The 18,967-nt window shown below is 42.9% G+C and overlaps 1 protein-coding gene across 1 annotated transcript; it reads right to left on the bottom strand.

The window, feature by feature from the left end:
- Nucleotides 1-3,541: 3,541 nt before the first annotated feature.
- Nucleotides 3,542-4,378, bottom strand: LOC146201866 (uncharacterized). Its single transcript, XM_084587828.1, has one exon. The coding sequence runs from the start codon at nucleotides 4,127-4,129 to the stop codon at nucleotides 3,722-3,724; it is 408 nt and encodes a 135-aa protein (XP_084443954.1). The 5' UTR covers nucleotides 4,130-4,378; the 3' UTR covers nucleotides 3,542-3,721.
- Nucleotides 4,379-18,967: the final 14,589 nt, after the last annotated feature.

The following is an 18,967-nucleotide window of genomic DNA, read 5'->3' as shown; positions in this document are numbered from 1 at the left end:
TCATAAAAGCTGCACTAAATTAGCATTCATATGCTGCAAACTGAGCATTCACTTGAAACATCCTCCAACAATTATCCAAGTGTTCAGATCAAGGCAGATACCATAAAAACTATCTTTCAGTGTTAACATGCACGCACACACACACACACACACACACACACACACACACACACACACACACACACATGCAGCAGTGCAAAACTTGATGAACATACGTGAAGAGCCAATCTGCTGTAGTGACTGCAGCCAAAGTACTGCCTCCACAGGAATCATGGCTGGATGCGGTTATGGGCACCTTTGCTGCCGTGATCACTGCTCTATGTTGCTAAAACCTTGCAGTGTTGCAGAAACTGAGCTTGTTTCAGTTAACCAGTTCACAAAGGTGTATGCACATAAGAGCAGTGCATAACTGTTGCAAATGAAAGTGGCTGAATAGGATAGGGCCTGTGTACTGGTCAGATGTTAACATCATACAGCATGATAGCACACTATAGCATGCTTATCACAAATGGTATTTTGTGTCCCTGCAGCCCCTAGCTGTCACATGCTGTTTTTTTTTTCTTAGTTTTGTTTACACCTGTGTTTCAGGCAGCTTCTGGGATTACTTGTAGTGTTGCTCAGATTTTGAAACTGACATACTGTGTATCAGCTTCAATGAATGCTCTGGATTTATATCCCATGTAGAAAAATGTCTGATATCACTGAAGTGTAGTATCTGATTTCTCTGAAGTGTAGCTAAGAAGAAGGCATTGTGATGTCAAATTTGCCACATTGCCAGGAACAGCTCAAAATTCGCCGGCAAAAACTGAGCAATGCATCACAAATAACATATTGCTTAACCACGAAAGACCCGCTCATTTTGCTGATCTTGCTAAACCTTTACTTCACATCCGAGAAAAATGTGGCTTACTCAAAAGAATTTATGAAAAAATAAATACAGGTACCGAAATAAAATTGCCTCATTGCAGTGGTTCAATGGTTAGGGCACTCAACTAGAGACACCAAGGAAGCATATTCAATCCCAGCTACAGTAGACACTTTTCTATGGAGGTAAAAGGCAAGGCACCCATGTGCTATTTCCGGAGTCCCCCACTATAGCGTATGTCATGGCCCGAGTTGCTTTAGGACACTAAAACCTATAAACCAAAGCAAACCAAAATAAAATTTCTGTGCACTTAATTATAATTATAGTCATGGAGAAGGGGTTGTGCCACATTCTAAAAAAGAATGAACTGAGTATGATATCTTACCTTTATTTGTTCTAAAAAGGACTTCAGGTTTTGACAGTATGCACTAACAAGAGTATACTTGTTGCAGCTAATGTTCTTGCCCCTCCCCTTAAGCAGCACTAATTCTATAACTTTAGTTTATTGAGAGCATTTTTTCTTGCATGAATGATTATTCTCTGAACTGTTGGCACTGCTACTTGATCACATTCACAATAGAGAACACACAAAAAAAAGGACGTCGCCAATCGTGTCACCAACTATACCGCACGCAAGTTCTACTAAATGATGATGCATTCGACGTGCGGTTTTTAATATTGACAAATTCCACCCCAACCCAAAAGGTGCATAGCTTATACCTGCATTTGGTTCCTCACAGTTGGTTCTGGTGTCCACTCAGCGCTAGTAGTAATACACACTTCCTTTCTTCTCACTTTTCTATTCCCCAGCCAATGAACTGTAGCTCCTCTAGAAAATGCAGCAAATATTGCCCTTCCTTTGAGAATTACCCCAGGCTCATCAACGTCGACTGACTTGCTCACTGGAATGTTTGTGTGCAATGAAGTATTTATGCTTATTCATATTTATATCCATACATAATTTTTCATCAAGAAATAAGAACTCTCTTTCACATTTTCAACTAGTGCATCTATTTGCACTTTTGCCAAGGCTTTTCTGTGACTAAATGTCATTTGCTGCATGTAGGAAAGAAGCCAACTTCATGTATTATAACAAGTACCCTCATTTCCCCTAATTGATCTGCTATTTGCTGCATGTGTTATGGAACATGAATAGATGGCTTTCCTTTCACTCTTCTCTTCAAAAAGGAATTCCACTTAAAATAAAGGCAGCTTTATTATTTGGATGCTAAAAGCTGATGCAAGGCTCTAGCTTTAACACAACTAGTACAGTTTTATATAGTGAAGGGCTCGGAAATTTCAACCACTTCTTTAACATGCATTTACATCACACAGCACGTGGGCGTCTTGCTTTTCGCCTCCATCGAAAAGCGGGCGCCGTTATCGGGATTCATTCCCATACCCTCGGATACAACAGTCGAGTGCCCTAATCATTGTGCCACAGGTAAGGGGCAGTAGTAGTACAGTTTCAGTGTAACTATGTACACAAACTTTTCCCCTACTTGGCAAGATGCTCTTTTGGTTATTTTGCACTGTTTTGCTTTGCTGTATGACGAGCAATGTACTTACAGTGCAGCCAGCACAGACAGATTATATTTGTACAAGCACCAGTGTGTTTGTACCAGGAAGTGTTTGGTCACTAACTCTGGCATACACTATTGTACTTGTACCATATCCTGTAGCAACCCTTTGTGGTTAAAATTATCCTACATTTGTCATCCTGACCAAGAGAAAGCAGATGACTTTTGAGACTTTTCAATTTTTCAGAACAAAATAGAAATCTGCAACTCGTTACTCCCTGTTGTTTACAACATCTGTTATTTTTCACGAGTTTCTTTCTGCAGAAGCATCTGCTTCTTTGTTACAAAGCAGATACACCTTTCAGGACTAAAATGCAAACAGTCAAAAGAACCAACATTCACAGATGCAAAATAAGCAAATGGAATGCACTTGCAGAACTAATAAAACAACAGGATTTGACAACGGCAGTTCTCAGTCACTCGAGTAAAACTGGTTGCTGGGCAAGCAGGTGCATTTCTCTTCAGGTAAAGGCTAGTGCAACATGTAAACAGGAGAGGTAGACAAAATGACGGCTAGCTCAGCAATCTTTAGCTAGACCACTTGCAATCACAATATCAGTTGACAATACTTGTTAGAATAATAAAACAGGATGTGACAAAAGGTTGCAATCACTTGCAGAGTCATTTTTCATCGTAGTTACAGCCATTTGTTTTTCTTGGCACCATAGTACTCGCAATCATTTCAATTCGGCATCCTGTCTGCACAAACTTCTATAGACCTGCAATTTGAGTAAAGTGGTGTAGGCGACAGTGATGGGAGTCAACAATCTACATGGTAGCTAAAGGTGTAGGGGTTATGGAAGCGTGTGCAGAGCTACTGTAGCACTCACGTCGCGGCAACTAAAGGAAAAAAAAAAAACAACCCACAGCCTGTTGGCACTTTGAAGGTACAGACCGCATCAGGGGTGTTTGGAGTGTACTGAGAGTACATATCGCAAAAAAACTTTCAGCGTGCAATACAAAGTTAAAATTATGTTCCCATGCATATTAAAACCTGGAAGAATAAATGACCATTAATAGCAGCGACCGAGCTCATGACGCGCAGCTCTCTTGGTAGTATATGTTAGCTCCTCCAATTAGGCCGAACAGCCAGCGCTTTGAAGTAAAATAACGTTTTATTCACATTTTCAAGCACGGATAGTCAACAATGGTCGACGCTCTTGACGCCGGTAAGAACATTCTAAGGGACCCTTGCATTGGCTCAGAGCGTTGAACAGCCAGTACCGGTAGTACTTGTCAGCACCCGAAGCGAATGTTTTCGCGCGTTTTTTGGCGCCTACTCGTCACATGGTGCGTGTAGCGCTTGAGCCACCGCGATCCACTCAGTCATTTGACGATATTTCTCTTCACTCATCAATGAACTCCAGTTCCAGGCAGTTATCTTGTCGAACCGGCCGCTTACGTAAAGCTCCTTACTATCGCCGGACTGGGTTCCTGCACGCCGCGCTATGATGCCGCTGTAGCCATCCGGCAGGTCCAGCTGTCTGCCCATGAGTGGTCGTCCCCGCAGACGTGACTTGAAGTTTCCTGGCTTGCTTTCAATAGGCTCAACGTGGTGCGAGAAGTAAGCAGGCACGTTGGCCTTTCCCCTGTGCTCGATGTCACATGCGAAGAAATGCACGTCGACGTCTTTTGCTTCATCCATCTTGAGCACAAGCTCAACAGGTTCGGTGCCGGCCGCCATGTTTTCACCAAAGCACACCGAATTGGCTGACGAGAGTTCAGAGTTCACCACGTTCTTTGATCACACTGCAAAACATCAAATTAGATGATCCGCAAGCCACTGTCGGCCAAATCAGCCGCTAGTACTAACGAGAGAAGGTGCTCCCGAAACACCGAGGCGACCGAGGAGATTAATTTCGCGCCAAGCAGCTATCAAGAAGCCCAGGGAGTTTGGACGTACCAGACCTTCTTTATTGGAATGCTCCGTCGCTTCTGCGCATGCGCCAGCTGAAAGAAGTGAGGAGGAATAACTTGCCGGATGTGACGTAGCCTTGTTTTGTTTTGTTTGTAAAATGTCTGCTGCTTCTCGTCGCCGTTTCAAGCGATAGGTCGATAGCTGGTCGCCAGTGTCGCCGGCTCCGTGATCGCTCGCAAGCCGGACATGGCTGTGGCGATGGTGGCGGACGGGTTTCTTGGCATTGTAGTTTGAATATCGTAGCCGTGTGGCCGTACGTGTTCCTTTCCACTTGTTATAATACTCCTTGAGCTTCGGCCTCGCGTACTGCTGTTCGTCAAGCAGCATGCTGTGATATTCCCATGCGTTCTCTTAGTTACAGATAGCACCATCTCCGACCTGTGGACTCTGCGACGGACTCTGCGATGCTAGTTCTGCAATGCGTGTCAGCCCGCTCTTGTCGATGGAACATGCCTGCAGTATGTCGCAAGTCAAGTACTTACTTGCATTTCCCGAAATTTACGAAAGTCACTGCCTTTGGATCATCCGGAAGTAAGGTGTACAGCGCAAGTAGCGCAACACATGGGATGCGACAAACTCGTCTCCGGTCGAGTGCGTAGTCGAATGGAATCTTGCTGTCATTTTTATCGTTGTCCTCGACTTCGACACCACTATTTAGTAGCAGTGGTAAACTTTAATCACCTCGAAATACCAGTATAAAAAGGGGCGTCGTTCCGGTTGGTGTTCCTTCAGGAAGAACGTTAGTCACTACTTGACTAACGTTCTTCTTGAAGGAACGACTCTTCATGTCAGTTCTAAATCCCGGATCCTAAGACGTGTGTATCGTGGAAGCTGGCCACCTGCCGATAATGCTCAATGTATACATATGGCTGGACCTTGTTTGCAACATTTCTAAAATGTTTTGTTCGTTGTAAAGTTCCGCATGAAATATATGCGTATAACCTTTCTTGTATTTAAAACAGCATTTCGTGCACCAAAATCATCTACTACAGGTCAGTGCTCCATAGATTCACAATTCTCTCACCTTTTAGAACACTGCAGTGCCGTTAATTTATGACCTGATTTATTTGCAGCTATGAAAATAACTGCTTTGAAAGGGCTCGTGTTGTTATATACCATTCGCGTAGGCCTGTGTAACTTTGATGCCACAGTTCCTTATTGCACATTTTCTTGACTCCTCCTTCACTTTAAAGCATCTGCGCAGTTAGTGGCGATGTATGTACCGAACCATCGCGACCCGCCAAAGCTTATTAAGATGAATAAATGACTGAACCTCATTTTCAGTGAGTAGGATTGTTTTATTTTCTCTCAAATAGTCTGTCTGGTAAAAAAAGAAAAAAAAAATGCACACCTCATTCTCCACTTACCAGAACTACGAACTAAGAAGAGAAAACATTCTCCTCAACATTGTTTAGTCACAGTGGCTGTTGGCTACATAAAGGGCTGATTTCCTTTCTGTTGTCTGGCCAGTAACTTAATGACAGCTTCTGTTAAGGAGGTTCTCACACTGCTTCACTGTTTCATCACATTCCACATGACAGATACGGTAATGCTGGTAATTCTGCATCCGTTGCTGTAGTCAAGGGTGGCACTGATGAATACGCTCAGTGTTAAGATAGATGTCTCCATAGCTCAGTTGGACGATCCATGTCTGCACTTTGGACTTGGATGTAGGACAAACTGTTTCTCAGGCACGAATGCAGTCGGTACTCAGGCATACTGCCTTTGGCAGCATTGCATGTTGTGTATGAAATGGCATAGTGTGCAGAAGTCCAAAGCATTTTCTGTACAATGTAGCAAATGCTTCACATCTGAAGGACAGTCTGCTGACTTTTTTCAACAATATTTTCTTTGTGGCAGTCGAACACTCCGCGTCCAGATAAAAAAAGTATACCTAGCTTTAGGGGTAAGAAACACGGCAGGACATTTTAAAATGTAAATTTTCGAAATAGGAATGTTGCTTTGAATATCTTTGAAACTTGACAGTAAAAGATGATGTAACTGCCCGCTGCCTAGATAGCGGGCAGTAACGAGCCCACCATTAAAATGAAGGTCAGTGATGCAGTGATGCCCAACACTCAACCTAAGGGGTATGTACAGCCCCCTTGTTTTTCTAAGATATTTTGTTATTTTTTTTTTGCACACTACTGAGAATTTTATTAATAGCGCTGGGAGACGAGCATGTATGCAAAGGGACACATTGTCTTTAGCTGGCTTATGGTGGAAGAAACTATGACTTCCTCATGAAAGAGAGTACGGCGAATACAATAACAATCCTAACTTCAAAGCGACAGAGCCACGGTGCAAGTATAACTATCATGCCACAAGATGGAAGCGACACTATGTGATCCCCAGTGGAAGCCTATGCCTTGCTGTTTCACGGCGGCATAAGGCAGTATGTTTGCAGTTGTAAGGATTTCGCAATGTCATGCATACAATATTGCATCATTGGATGCTCAATGCACCTGCGTGAAGTGCCCACCAGGGGTGAAATTCTACCGTTTATTCCAATAGCAGCAGGAGCACTGGGAATTTCTGTGTGCATTGCATAAAAGGCTGCACGTGTATAGCTTTATGTTGATCTGTTATATCATGGTGCAAAGGTGCACATGTTTTGCAGCATTCTTAGGTTTGCTAGTAACCTGAAATGGCATATAGTTTCTCAACACATTTTATGTAGTCCTTGTTCTTTAGTTTCTTTTTTTTTTTTTCATAAGTACGACCTCTGCCCTTGTGTAAAGTGTTCATTTGCAATTTCTCATCAATGTCGGAGTCATAAATATTGCTTGTCCTATGCGACACATCAACAAAAATAAATATAACAACTGCTTCCCCTCTATAGTCTCGGATACAACTTAAGTCTGCAGTAACTGCCATGCACAATTTCTTCATCACAGAAAATAGTCTCCAGCTGAAGAATACCATCAATGCTTCTTGCTTGTTTGGTGTACTTACACATCAAAAACTGACTGTTTACCGTTCAGTGGAGTAAAACACATGCCGGGAAACATTCATTGGTCATTGTTAGCAACTGCTGTTTTCTTTAAGTTCTATCCTACTTATACCATCCATGTCACACCCCCAAACCTAGATATTTAAAATAAAATAAAAATAAAAAAAAAGAAATAACAGGCGGCCGACACCACAGCTCTGAGAACTGCTCGCTAAAGAGGCGACATGCCCGCTCCAGGTGGAACCAGACCTCCGTCCATACTCTTGCAAGCACTTCGTGAATTCCCAGGTTTTGACACCTCTCCTCTCCTCTAATGTTAGTGCGTGGGGGAGCCCCTGAAGGTGATTTAAATAAGACGAAAAATGTTTCATTACAGCTATAGTTTAAAGCACTCAGTTACTAATTTAAAAATAGCTATTAGTTAAATAAGGCTGGTCATATCTACCACAGCTAAGAAAAATATTTTGCCCATAGCAATGCCGCCACCATCCCCAGCTTAGAGAAAATATAAATTCCTGCAAAACAGATATTCTGTTACTATTGTCATCACAGGGAAAGATCTACAGAAATATGCCATTATTTTTACTCTTCTCCAGCAGCAAACTTCCCCTTGTTGTATGGCTAAGTACTATTAGAAATTTCATATGTTTAGTAAGAAAGCAGGCAGAATTAGAGAAAACACACCCACAGTTGCATTTCTTGAGAAATTGTAATGAAAGGAATGCCTTCACTCAGTTCCTTGGCTGGGCTGTACACAGCTGAGAAATTTCGATGGGCAGTATGTAAAAAAAAAAAAAAAAAAGAAAGAAAGAAAGTAGTAAACTTCGGAGGTTCACCGAAGTACAGATGCCTGTGGGACTAATGTGCAGCAACTCAATTTTTTTGTCTAAGTTATCGATTAGATATAGAATAGCTTCTCAGCTTTTACATCCTTCCAGTTATTTAAGTTTTGCACTGCTGCTTTAAAGGGACGCTGCAGTCAGCTTCATCCTACTCATCTAAAAAAAATCGTTATGTGGATTCTTCCAGGTAGGTTGATATCTTTTGGCAGCAAGAGGTGCATTTATTACTCCGAAAACAATCAAAATGCAACATTTGATTTGCACCTGTGGTGTCATGACCAAAAGAACTACTTGTAGAGTAAAACCCATTCGCAGCACGAATAAAACAACGACAAGAAGGCAGTAAGCTTTGCTCTCACAGAAATGGCGTAGAACAGTCCGAAAAATTGTTGTGGCCTGTAGCACAGCATGGCTGCCCAAGAAGACAGAGTTACGGACTCGGCCGATGGAAGCCCCCAGCGTTACCAAACTACCCCCTTCCCCTCTGACCTACAAGACTAGTGGAATAAGGGAGTAATTACTCATAAGCATCCACCAAAGCACAGCGATAAGGCTGCAAGGGAAAGCTATGCAGCTTTATCAAAACCTCTTTGGTTGAAAAAGCTGCATATCTTTTCTTGTAGCAATAGGGCTGCCATCGGTTGGATGGCAATGAGTAATCACTTTTTATTGCAAGTCTGCTTAACCTTGGAGGGTTTCCCTAAGGCATATGAAATGAGCATTAGACGATTTTTTTTTTTTTTTTCAGTAACCACATGTTGAAATGTTTTCTGTCTGCATGGTCTTGCTTTGTGACTAAACTGTGCACAAGTGGAAGTTGATGAAGACAGTGATGCGCAGCATGAGAAAGTGGCTGTATAATGCGTGCAATGTCAAGGTGAAGCTATAGCTTAGTTGTTTAATGCAGCGCCCAGAGAATCTGACCTGTATAGCTTGCCATGGGTTCAAATCACATTCGTAGCCGTGTGCCATTTACATGCTTTTTATTATGCACCCATCACATGGTGTGTGGCGTCACACTCCGACGACAAGAGAGTGGCTTTAGTGCCTCAGGGCTTCAGACCAGAAATTTGCTTGCAGGCAATTTTTATTTCTGCGCATGCACCATACTGTTGTACATGCACACACCACATGGTCACAATTCAGAAAATGTCATGTAGCCATCACAAATTTCTCCAGGAGAGTCCCCTTAATCCTTACGAGATGCAGCTCATGCTGCAAAACACACTTATCATCAATCAGTAGTGAACGGCTGTGTAGTCGTGCATTGGAGATCTGCCGGAGTAAACATTAAGTAACGTCACCGCGGTTTACTTACAAAAGTGGCCATTGGTGGCTTAGCTGTATTTTAGTTTCCATACTTTTGTAATCTATAAAACTTTTACCATAGAAAAAGCCTGTGTTTCATTATTAGAACACAGTAATTTATTGGTATAGACCAAGTTCATTTTGCCCTCACTATTCCCTTAAGTTGTTCTCATTTGGATGTGGATAGGTCAAGAGAGCTGTGCATACAGTACAGGCAGATGATAAGGGGGAAGGGGAAGAAACCGTAATGACATTCATGGTGAGCTTTATCATATTGATCATATTTATATGCTGTGAGAAAGAACGTTCTGATGCATTCTAGCAATGCGAGGACGAGAAAGCTGTCTTATTGAAAGGTCAGGACACTGATTGTGGGAAGGTGCTGCTGAGAGGTTTGTAATGAGCAGATCCTGTTTAATTCATCAGCAAGCCTCACTGCACCATAATTACGATATGACATAAACGGCCAACACTGTTAAGTTGCGCTGACATATTCATGCGTCGTATGTCATTTTTGGTTGCTGTGTGGGCTTACACATATTTTTGATGCGATACCCAAAATGTGAGCTCTTTTTTTTTTTTTTTCCTTCTTTCGTGCAGATGTCCGTGCTTAGGCTACACATGACCACCTCTGTTGCATATGCTCTGGTCGACGGCTGACAGAGATGCCCGTTTAGGTAACTTTTGGGTCGTCGAACATCGGACCTTCACATTTGGATGAATCCACCGTCAACTGGTTACAGGAGAATGATTCTCTCCTTGCTCCTCCAGGAGAAAAACCTAGCACATCTAATCTGACCCCTTTCCTGGCACCTACACGCCCTTTTTTTTGTTGACCAAAGGTGTTGCCGTATATATGAAATAAATAATTGAAGCAACATAAATCTCGACAATCTGCAAAATATGCTTGCACATTTAATGCTATTACATTTAACCTAGCGACCACATTTCGTGACATTCTGTGAATTGCAATGCATGTCTGCTAATTATTGCGATTCCTGTATGTGCTGTACCAGTGTACCTGGGCAGCTGTTTTCCCTCTTTGTGGCGAAGTTGCGAGTCTTCTGTTGGAGCAAAGATTGTGTTACCTCAGAATATTTTCTCACATGCATCAGTGCATACTTTGCTTGAATGCTTCAGTTCACCCTTTTAAAGTGACACTGAGGACAACTCCATTGAGTCATTGGTCTCAGTAAATATTTGATTATTTCACTCATTATGGCTGTGTTGTCCGGCAGCAATTGTGGCATATAGTATTTATTGGTGAGAAAATTTAAATTGGAAGCCTTCCCATGAGTCGATTCATGATGACCTTGCTGAAAAGGACGTGTCACTGCCACATTAGAGTGGCTCACGACACAATATATCTTGCAGTAATCTGCACCAAAACTTCTGTGTGGAAGCATGCATTTTACTTGCAAAATTGGCCGGTAATGGCAGCATCTTTGTTCTGTTTCTTGGTCTTTCCATCCTTTTAAAACCTCTGCTTTCATTTTAAGTGGTCTCTTTAATGGTTTGTGGGGTTTAATGTCCCAAAGCGACTCGTGTGGTCTCTTTAAGATTAGAACACTGTATCTTAGCGATACAGGAAAACTGCTTTCCATCCTCCTTAGTGTCCCTTCAAAGGAATCCGACAACAGAACACAATTCACAATAAGTATTTCAATATGTATTGCCATTTGCCTACTTTGTGCCTGTGGCTAATTTTAGCTTGTTTTACTCCACAAAAGGAGCTTTGTTTAACAAAATAAATACAGTGTAAATTTCACTGGTGACTAATTAACCATATTAACAACTCCCTCTTGTGTAAACTCACTGAACATCTGAAATATGTTTCGTCAGCACTTCATTACTTCTGGGCTGCCATGAATGGCAGCTATGGCATGTGGTTTTTATGGTAAGCAACCACCTTGGCAGGAATGTTGCTTTGTGAGCTGTGTCGATTAGTGTCTGCCCAAGACTTGGACATCACTTAGGAATATACACGGTCAGCAGTAGGACGGTGTACATTGGACCTGTGTTGGCAGTCACTTTTTCAGAATTGCAGCGTTGGAACCAAGGACCATATGGCATTACCTTGGCCTGCATGCATGACAACACAACAAAAACAGGACATAACTCCACCTAACAGACAGGATTAAAATCTCCATGCAGGCCTTGTGCTCAACACATCACTAAAGGCAACAAGCACTGTTTGCCATGTCAGTCACAGCAATGGTTCTAGCAAAACTACTTTCGCTGTGTAGTGTTTAATATTTTTAACAGTGCAAATTTACGCTGTTTTGTTACTCTTGCAATGATTTATGTCCATATACCTTTTTTATCACATAGCTGCAGTTGGCTATCATGACATACGGAGTATTTTGTGACCACCCGAGGGTATTGTATGACCTGAAATCGAGATGCATGTGTGCATTTTGACACTACATAACTAATATGCAGTCCGCAATAAATGTTCCGTCTTGCGCTGGCAAGCAGACTGCTTAGATCTTTGAAGATGCAACACATCATTAGCAAGATTGTGTGAAACAATATGAAGGGATATCAGTCCATATTGTTGCAGCTTTCACAGCTGGCCTGTTTCCCCTAAGGCAGAGTAAATAATTACTTGGCAAACTTTGTTTTTGGTGCATGCTGCAACTAGTCGCAAGGGCAATGACTGGACAAAGATGGAATCACGAACGCAGCACTGTTTATTTATTGTTTTAACACTAGTCTACATGCTTGTCTACAATGATAAGCACAACAGGGCAGGTAGAAATAACATCGATCGAATAGGACGTCATGGGATGTTTTCTGAGACAAAAAAAAATAAAAAAAAAATACAGGAATTAGATACAAGAACTGTCTAGAGCTAGAGCAGCTGGAAGATAAATACTGTGCAAAAATACCAGGACTTTCACTGCTTGCGCTTCGAGCCTTTAACTGAGATGTCGAGAGCATTTTTTCTTTACGCGGGCGGTCTACCTCCTGGCACTCCTAAGCACAGAAGTTTACTTGAAAATATACCTGGATTCCACGGTTGCATGACTAGTCCAGTAGGCCGGCAGCAAGTCGCTTGAGAGCTGTGATGAATAGCTGGCCTTCCCGGTTGAGGTTCTATTTCCCGGTTAGTCCCGGGCTGGCTACCGCACCGGAGCTTCATAATAGATTAGCTGTGCCTAGCTGCCTGCATCAATTGGACACCGAGTTCCGTGTTTGTGCATCCGATAAAGGCAACGAAAATGGCAAAACAATTGCCCTGCGGATACACTAACCGACCTCTTGAAATCCAGGATAGAGAGGCAATTTCGTACAAATTACAGGCTCCAACCGGCCTTTTTATACTGGTATTTCCAGGTGATTAAAGTTTACCACTGCTACTAAATAGTGGTGTCGAAGTCGAGGACAACGATAAAAATGACAGCGAGATTCCATGTTTTTTCGCATCCCATGTGTTGCGTAACTTGCGCTGTACACCTCAGTCCGATTGTATACGTACTTTCGGATGATCCAAAGGCAGTGACTCGTATAAATTTCGAGAAATGCAAGTAAGTATATGGAATGCTGAATACACCAGTTACTTGCAACATACTGCAGGCATGTATCATCGACAAGGGCGGGCTGACACGCATTGCAGAACTAGCGTCGCAGAGTCCACAGGTCGGAGACGGTGCTATCTGTAACTAAGAGAACGCATGGGAATATCACAGCATGCCGCTTTACGAACAGCAGTACGCGAGGCCGAAGCTCAAGGAGTATTATAACAAGTGGAAAGGAACACCTGGGAACACGGCCACACACGGCCACTCGGCTACGATATTCAAACTACGATGCCAAGAAACCCGTCCGCCACCATCGCCACAGTCAAGTCCGGCTTGCGAGCGATCACGGACTCGGAGCCGGCGACACATGGCGACCATCTGTCGGCCTATCGCTAGAAACGGCGACGAGAAGCGGCAGACATTTTACAAACAAAACATAAAACAAGTTTTACGTCACGTCCGGCAAGTTATTCCTCCTCACTTCTTTCAGCTGGCGCATGCGCAGAAGCGACGGAACATTCCAATAAAGATGGTCTGGTGTTTGGACGTTTAGAACCGACGCGCCCCCTGGACTTGATCGGTCGAAAAATTCGATTTTGAGGCTCTTTTAAAAAATACATTTTAAAAATATTTTGTCCTATCTCTTTGACACGTTGACAGGAAAACTGGGTGTACTTCTATTCCTTCATTTCCGATACTTGCAGAAACTCCGGTTTCGGTTTCGGTGTGGATAATACATAATACTCTGATGGATGCTGTGAAATCCATTAACCCATGGAGGCTCCATGCATTTACCTCTACCTTTCAGACATGCCTCAGACCCCACACTGCTTTCAAGATGCCTTCACTGGAGAACCCAGAATTTTAGTGAGGCACTAAATTAATTTGTGTGAGGTGTCCAAAAGCCACATTTGTCAGTCTGAAAACAGTTGAGACAGCTGTCGATTATGCAGTTGAATGCTTTAATAATGGAAACGTAGCACAAGTAAGGGTGCTGAAACACTTGAGAGCCACCCCAGGGCCTGTATGTGTGTGTCAACGCTAACATCTATAGACAGGAGGCGGGCCCAAAAAAGTGATTTCAAGCTGAGATCTGAAGGGAAACAGGGGAAAAAAGGACCGAACAATAATTGACAAAGGGTATAGCAATGCATCAATGCTGCCACTTCAATGCAGCAATGCTGCCATTTCACTACAGCCCAAGGAATCTTTGAAGAAAAAAAATTTTTCAAAGACTATATTGGCGTTTCTCTCAAACCAACATTTTTGGATGTTTGTGTACCTTTTGAACTATTTAGTTAATGGCATTTACATACCTGGAACTAGAATCAATAGCCTAGCTGTGTATTTCATTTTTTTTTAATAAAAAGACCAGTCATAAGTGGCAATTTTCATGCATCGACAAAAGTAAAAAAAAAAAAAAAACAAATATAGTTTTTTTTTTCCCCGCTCATCTCATATAACTTTAGTTCCACTTTGGTAACTGCGGTAAATCATTTGTTGCCACCTTTACAAAGAATTGCAATATTTTGCGGACAGTAGATCATAAGAAAACGATGCATACGTGGAAAATATTTGAAAAAATTACTTAAAATTTAAAACTAATTTTTAACTATAATGCAAGGTTTTTATTAATACTGCTGTATAGCCAAATTCTGAAACTCATGTTCAAAGTCACCTTAAGCGCATTTAATTTTTTTTCATTACCTGGCTTTGACACATAGCATTTCGCCAAAACAAAATCAACAAAAATCACACAAACGCTATTTACATACGCTATTTACATATGACACGTCGTGATAAGGAAGTATAGAACGGGCTTCATCACCCTAAAATTCACGCATACACAACAAAGGCTCTAGTCTTGAGAACCACTCGGGAGATTCCGTAGCAACTTTCTGATTTGCCAAAAACCAGTCCACACTTTCCTGAAAATAAATTCGAGCGGGCCGTGCGTCTTCATCACAATGGTAGCCGTGCCATTCTTGAGCGCAATATACAGTGGATGCCCATAAGCATAATGAAATCAAGTGGCACACCATCCTCACTTTCTACACATAAGTACCGGATACCTTACCGGTCTAGCGGAAAATCTTTCGTTATCGTTCTTTGCAATACAACCCAAAAATAAACCCCTTCGCAACAGTGTAAAACAAAAAAAAAAACATGGTCTATTGTTTCTGGCTTCTTGCATTAAACAGTGCGATCCCCAGAGTAAAAATAATCCCCAATTTCCCTTCAAAAACGTTTTACCGGCAAGGTTCCAGTGTGCAATTAAAAAAAAAAAAGAAGGCTTTTGCTCCTGGTGGGACCTGCATTCTTTTTACCCTGGTTCGATACTGACCGCCGGCGGCTGCGTTTTGATGGAGGCGAAATGAAGAAGCGTCCGAGTGCTGTGCGACGTCAGTGAACGTTAAGGATCCTCAGGTGGTCTAAATTACTCCGGAGCCCTCCACTGCAGCATTCCTTTCTCTCTTTCCACGTTCGCTCCCACCTTCTTCCCTTCCCTTACAGCGCGGTTCAGGCGTCCACAGAACAAGTGTGACAGATACTGCGCCTTTCCTTTCCTGTGAACCAATTATTATTACTCTAGAGGGAAAGCAGCTGCAACATAGGTAGAACAAACCTTTCTAGCCTCGGGGCAACGTTCTTAGGTCTCTTATCTAAGAAAGTTGGGCTCGACTGGCTTGGCTTTTCATATCCGCAGGCGTTGGGTGCTTCGATGCCTGTAGGCGTAAGATGCTTTATGCAGGCGTTCCATAGAGCGCCTTTCGCGGGCGCCTGGGAAAATATTGCACATACGCAATAGAGGGTTTACAAAAGTACGTCTGGCAACCATGAGCGGCACGCTGATCCCGCGCTGGCCGCCATATTTTGTTCGCTCCATCCGTTCGCTTCGTACCCGTCCGTCAGCGCTCGCCGTTCTGTTCGCGCTTTTCACGTTTTAACCTAGTGTGCTGTGCTTGGACCTCTCTTCGGTCCCTGGCGGTTTCTGTTAGCGACGCCTAGAAGCGTATTTTGACAGCCGAGACGTGGCGGGGCCCACAGGCCGCGCTGCCGAGCGCAGTTACAAATTGCTCTACGAGTCGTGCATGGGCCCCTCGGTAATCCGTAGCGTCATCCCTATCCAGGTACAGTATCCAGAGTTCTATTACAGTGAACTAGAATATTCTAATTCACTGTAGTTCTATAATGTGGATTTTTTTTTGTCTGTGTGCCTTTGTTGTTTACTTAAACGCCTATGAGAGATCATCGCGAGTTTGTTTGCTTAGTTTGCGCAATCACCGTCGCTCATCCCTCTGGAAGATACTTGGTTGGTGAAATGAGCGGGGTGCATTTTATTTTATGATAAAAAGATCGTGCGTAATTTGACGTAAGTTGGACTGGCGCTTAGAACTTTACTTCCCATGCTGTCGACGCAGTAGTTGGCATTAGTAAGTGCCATGGTAATTTGTGCTTCCAGTGATTGAATATTGATTGGTGTGCGATAGGGCGATGACGAGTTAATAAAATCTGTAATTAATTGATCAATTGATGAAATAAAGGAACGAAAAAAGAGGAAAAATTGGAAAATAAGGGTTTAAAGGTGTCAGAATGAAAAACCAGTGCTTGGTGATGCTAAGGAAGAACATTTAGAATGTGTTATTGATTAATTGAAATAATTGAAGAATGTGTTCAAAAGTGTCAAATTGCTCACAATGGAATGCCGATTGTTGCTGACGCATGCGTATTGGTGTATAAAAATATAAAACGCAAATAAAATAAAAATAAATGAATTATATAAATATAAGAAATATAGAAATATAACATAACATACATAACATAGAAATATAATATACCACACTTGTGTGTAGTAGGTTACTTTTGATGAATTCATATTTCACTGCATTGTATTCTTTTCGCCCCCCCCCCTGCTAGGGTCCAGGTAGGGCCTGCAGTATTTGGTAAATAAAATAAAATAAATAAATCAAAGAACTAAAATATAACACGTGAAGAAAGAAAACATCGTGCGTGTGTGTGTATGAGAGAGACACTATCGCGTTATACCTTTAACGGTAGAGCTTAAGTGACCCCCTATTTTTTCTATAACGATCATATAATATAAATCTGATTTTATGAACACAGCCAGTTACACAAAGCACAAACACTTCGCAGTAATGGGAGTTGACTTTTCAAATTTCTTTTCGTTTCAGCCGAATTCCTTCTCCTCCGAGTTCCTCGAAGCTTCCAATGTCAGCGCTTTCATATGAGATTACGGCTTCAAATGTTTACTTTCTGACAGAGGGAATAAACAAGAAATTGACATATTTAAAAATTCCAGTGAATTTCAGGTAGCTGTGAATTAGCGGACCATCGGGTGGCTCGAAAAAACACACAAAAGTGAAGCTCACGCTTCGTTATTTTATCGGCTGCAATGGCAGGTATAAAACCTGAGCTGCGCGCTCTGGACGTCGACTGGTCGAAACGGGCTGCACGTGAGCATGTTACAACACACTAGTGGGATGTCATCTTTTCCTGCTTTTCGAGACGCCGCGGATTTGGCAGCCGCTTGCTTTTTCAGCGTGAAACACGTAACTCCGAAGCACTAGACAACCGTATTGCTCTCAGCACCAAGCACTACATTCGTACGACTGTGAAAAGTAGTTTCGGTAATCATGCCCGTGTCTTAAATCCAATACACAATGGTAATTGCAACCTACGTACAAAATGTTTCAAAGAACGTATTTGCACAATAGCGTTCGTTATACATGCATTGCTCCTTCTCCCGTGTCCTCCATCGTAGCATAAACTTATCCTTCAAGTTCACAAGGCTCCATAGCGCGCAAACCAACCTTGCTGTTTTAGGTGATAACACATTCTGCGAGCTAGCTCCCAGTCAGAGGGACGTGCACTAATGCTTTACATGATGCAAGTGACCTTGTAAAGCCGATTAGGATTGCAACCGAAAGGTCGCATACACACGTATACCTTGATTCCGTGCGCGTCTACGACGGTGCGCTGGCTACAGAAGGGCACGCGACAACATGCTGGCATCATTCCGAATAGAGCTTGGAGCTAACAGCGACTGCTGTGGTGTTAAAAAATGAAAGAATCGCTTCTGAGCATGCCAATACACCTTACGGTGCACGCACGGGTTCTACGAAGGCGCACGTTGACAGCGTACTCGATGGGAGGCGCGGGCGGACTGAACAAAACATGGCCGCCGCGCACAGTTTCTGTTTCTTTCACGAGGGCGCTAACTTTTGTAAAGCATCTATTACGATGCCTTCCACCCTCTCATTAATACTATAGAATTCATCTATATTACCCGCTATATACTTTTATTGACAAGGAAACCTACTCCTAGTTCTCGCCTCACTGGTAAACCTCGATAACACTGTACATGCCCATCCTTCAGCACAGTATATGCCTCATTCGGCATCCTAACCTCACTAAGCCCATCAGGCATCCCATTTCATAACCTCTAGTTCCTCTAACAGCACAGCTAAACTAGCTTCACTGGCTAGGGTTCTAGCGTTAAACGTTGCCAGGGACGTCAGTTTCCAATGGTGGCCTGTCCAGCAGAGCCAGGATCGAGCCCTTGGCACCCCCTGCTGCATCACAGGTCTGACCGCCGCCGTGGTCAGTTGTTCCGCAGCCGCTGGTGACTGAGGGCCGGGGTTTGATAGGACTAATCATGGAAGGTTGCGGCCAATTACTGCACCAGGGTGGCCAATTCCTGTTAATTCTGGTGAGGGAGTGCGTTGCCGGAGGTGTTCACCAGCATCAGGTCGCACCCCGAACCTGTCTATGCAATTCCATCGACACGCGGATTTCATATTTTTTTTATCCAGTGGAGAATTGCGCGGCACCGGGATTTGAACTCCGGTCCTCTTGCATGCGAGGCGGATGTTCTACCGCTACGCCACCGCTGCACCTTCCTTGTTGACGACGTGGCCTAAAACTTAAATTCCTGTTAAGCGAAGTAGCATTTGTC

This window comes from Amblyomma maculatum, chromosome 1 (assembly GCF_055883805.1).
Source record: "Amblyomma maculatum isolate TAMU_Amacu chromosome 1, ASM5588380v1, whole genome shotgun sequence".
NCBI classification, from domain to species: Eukaryota; Metazoa; Arthropoda; class Arachnida; order Ixodida; family Ixodidae; genus Amblyomma; species Amblyomma maculatum.
The sequence above is the reverse complement of the archived record's forward strand: the minus strand, read 5'-3'. Positions and strand labels throughout refer to the sequence as shown.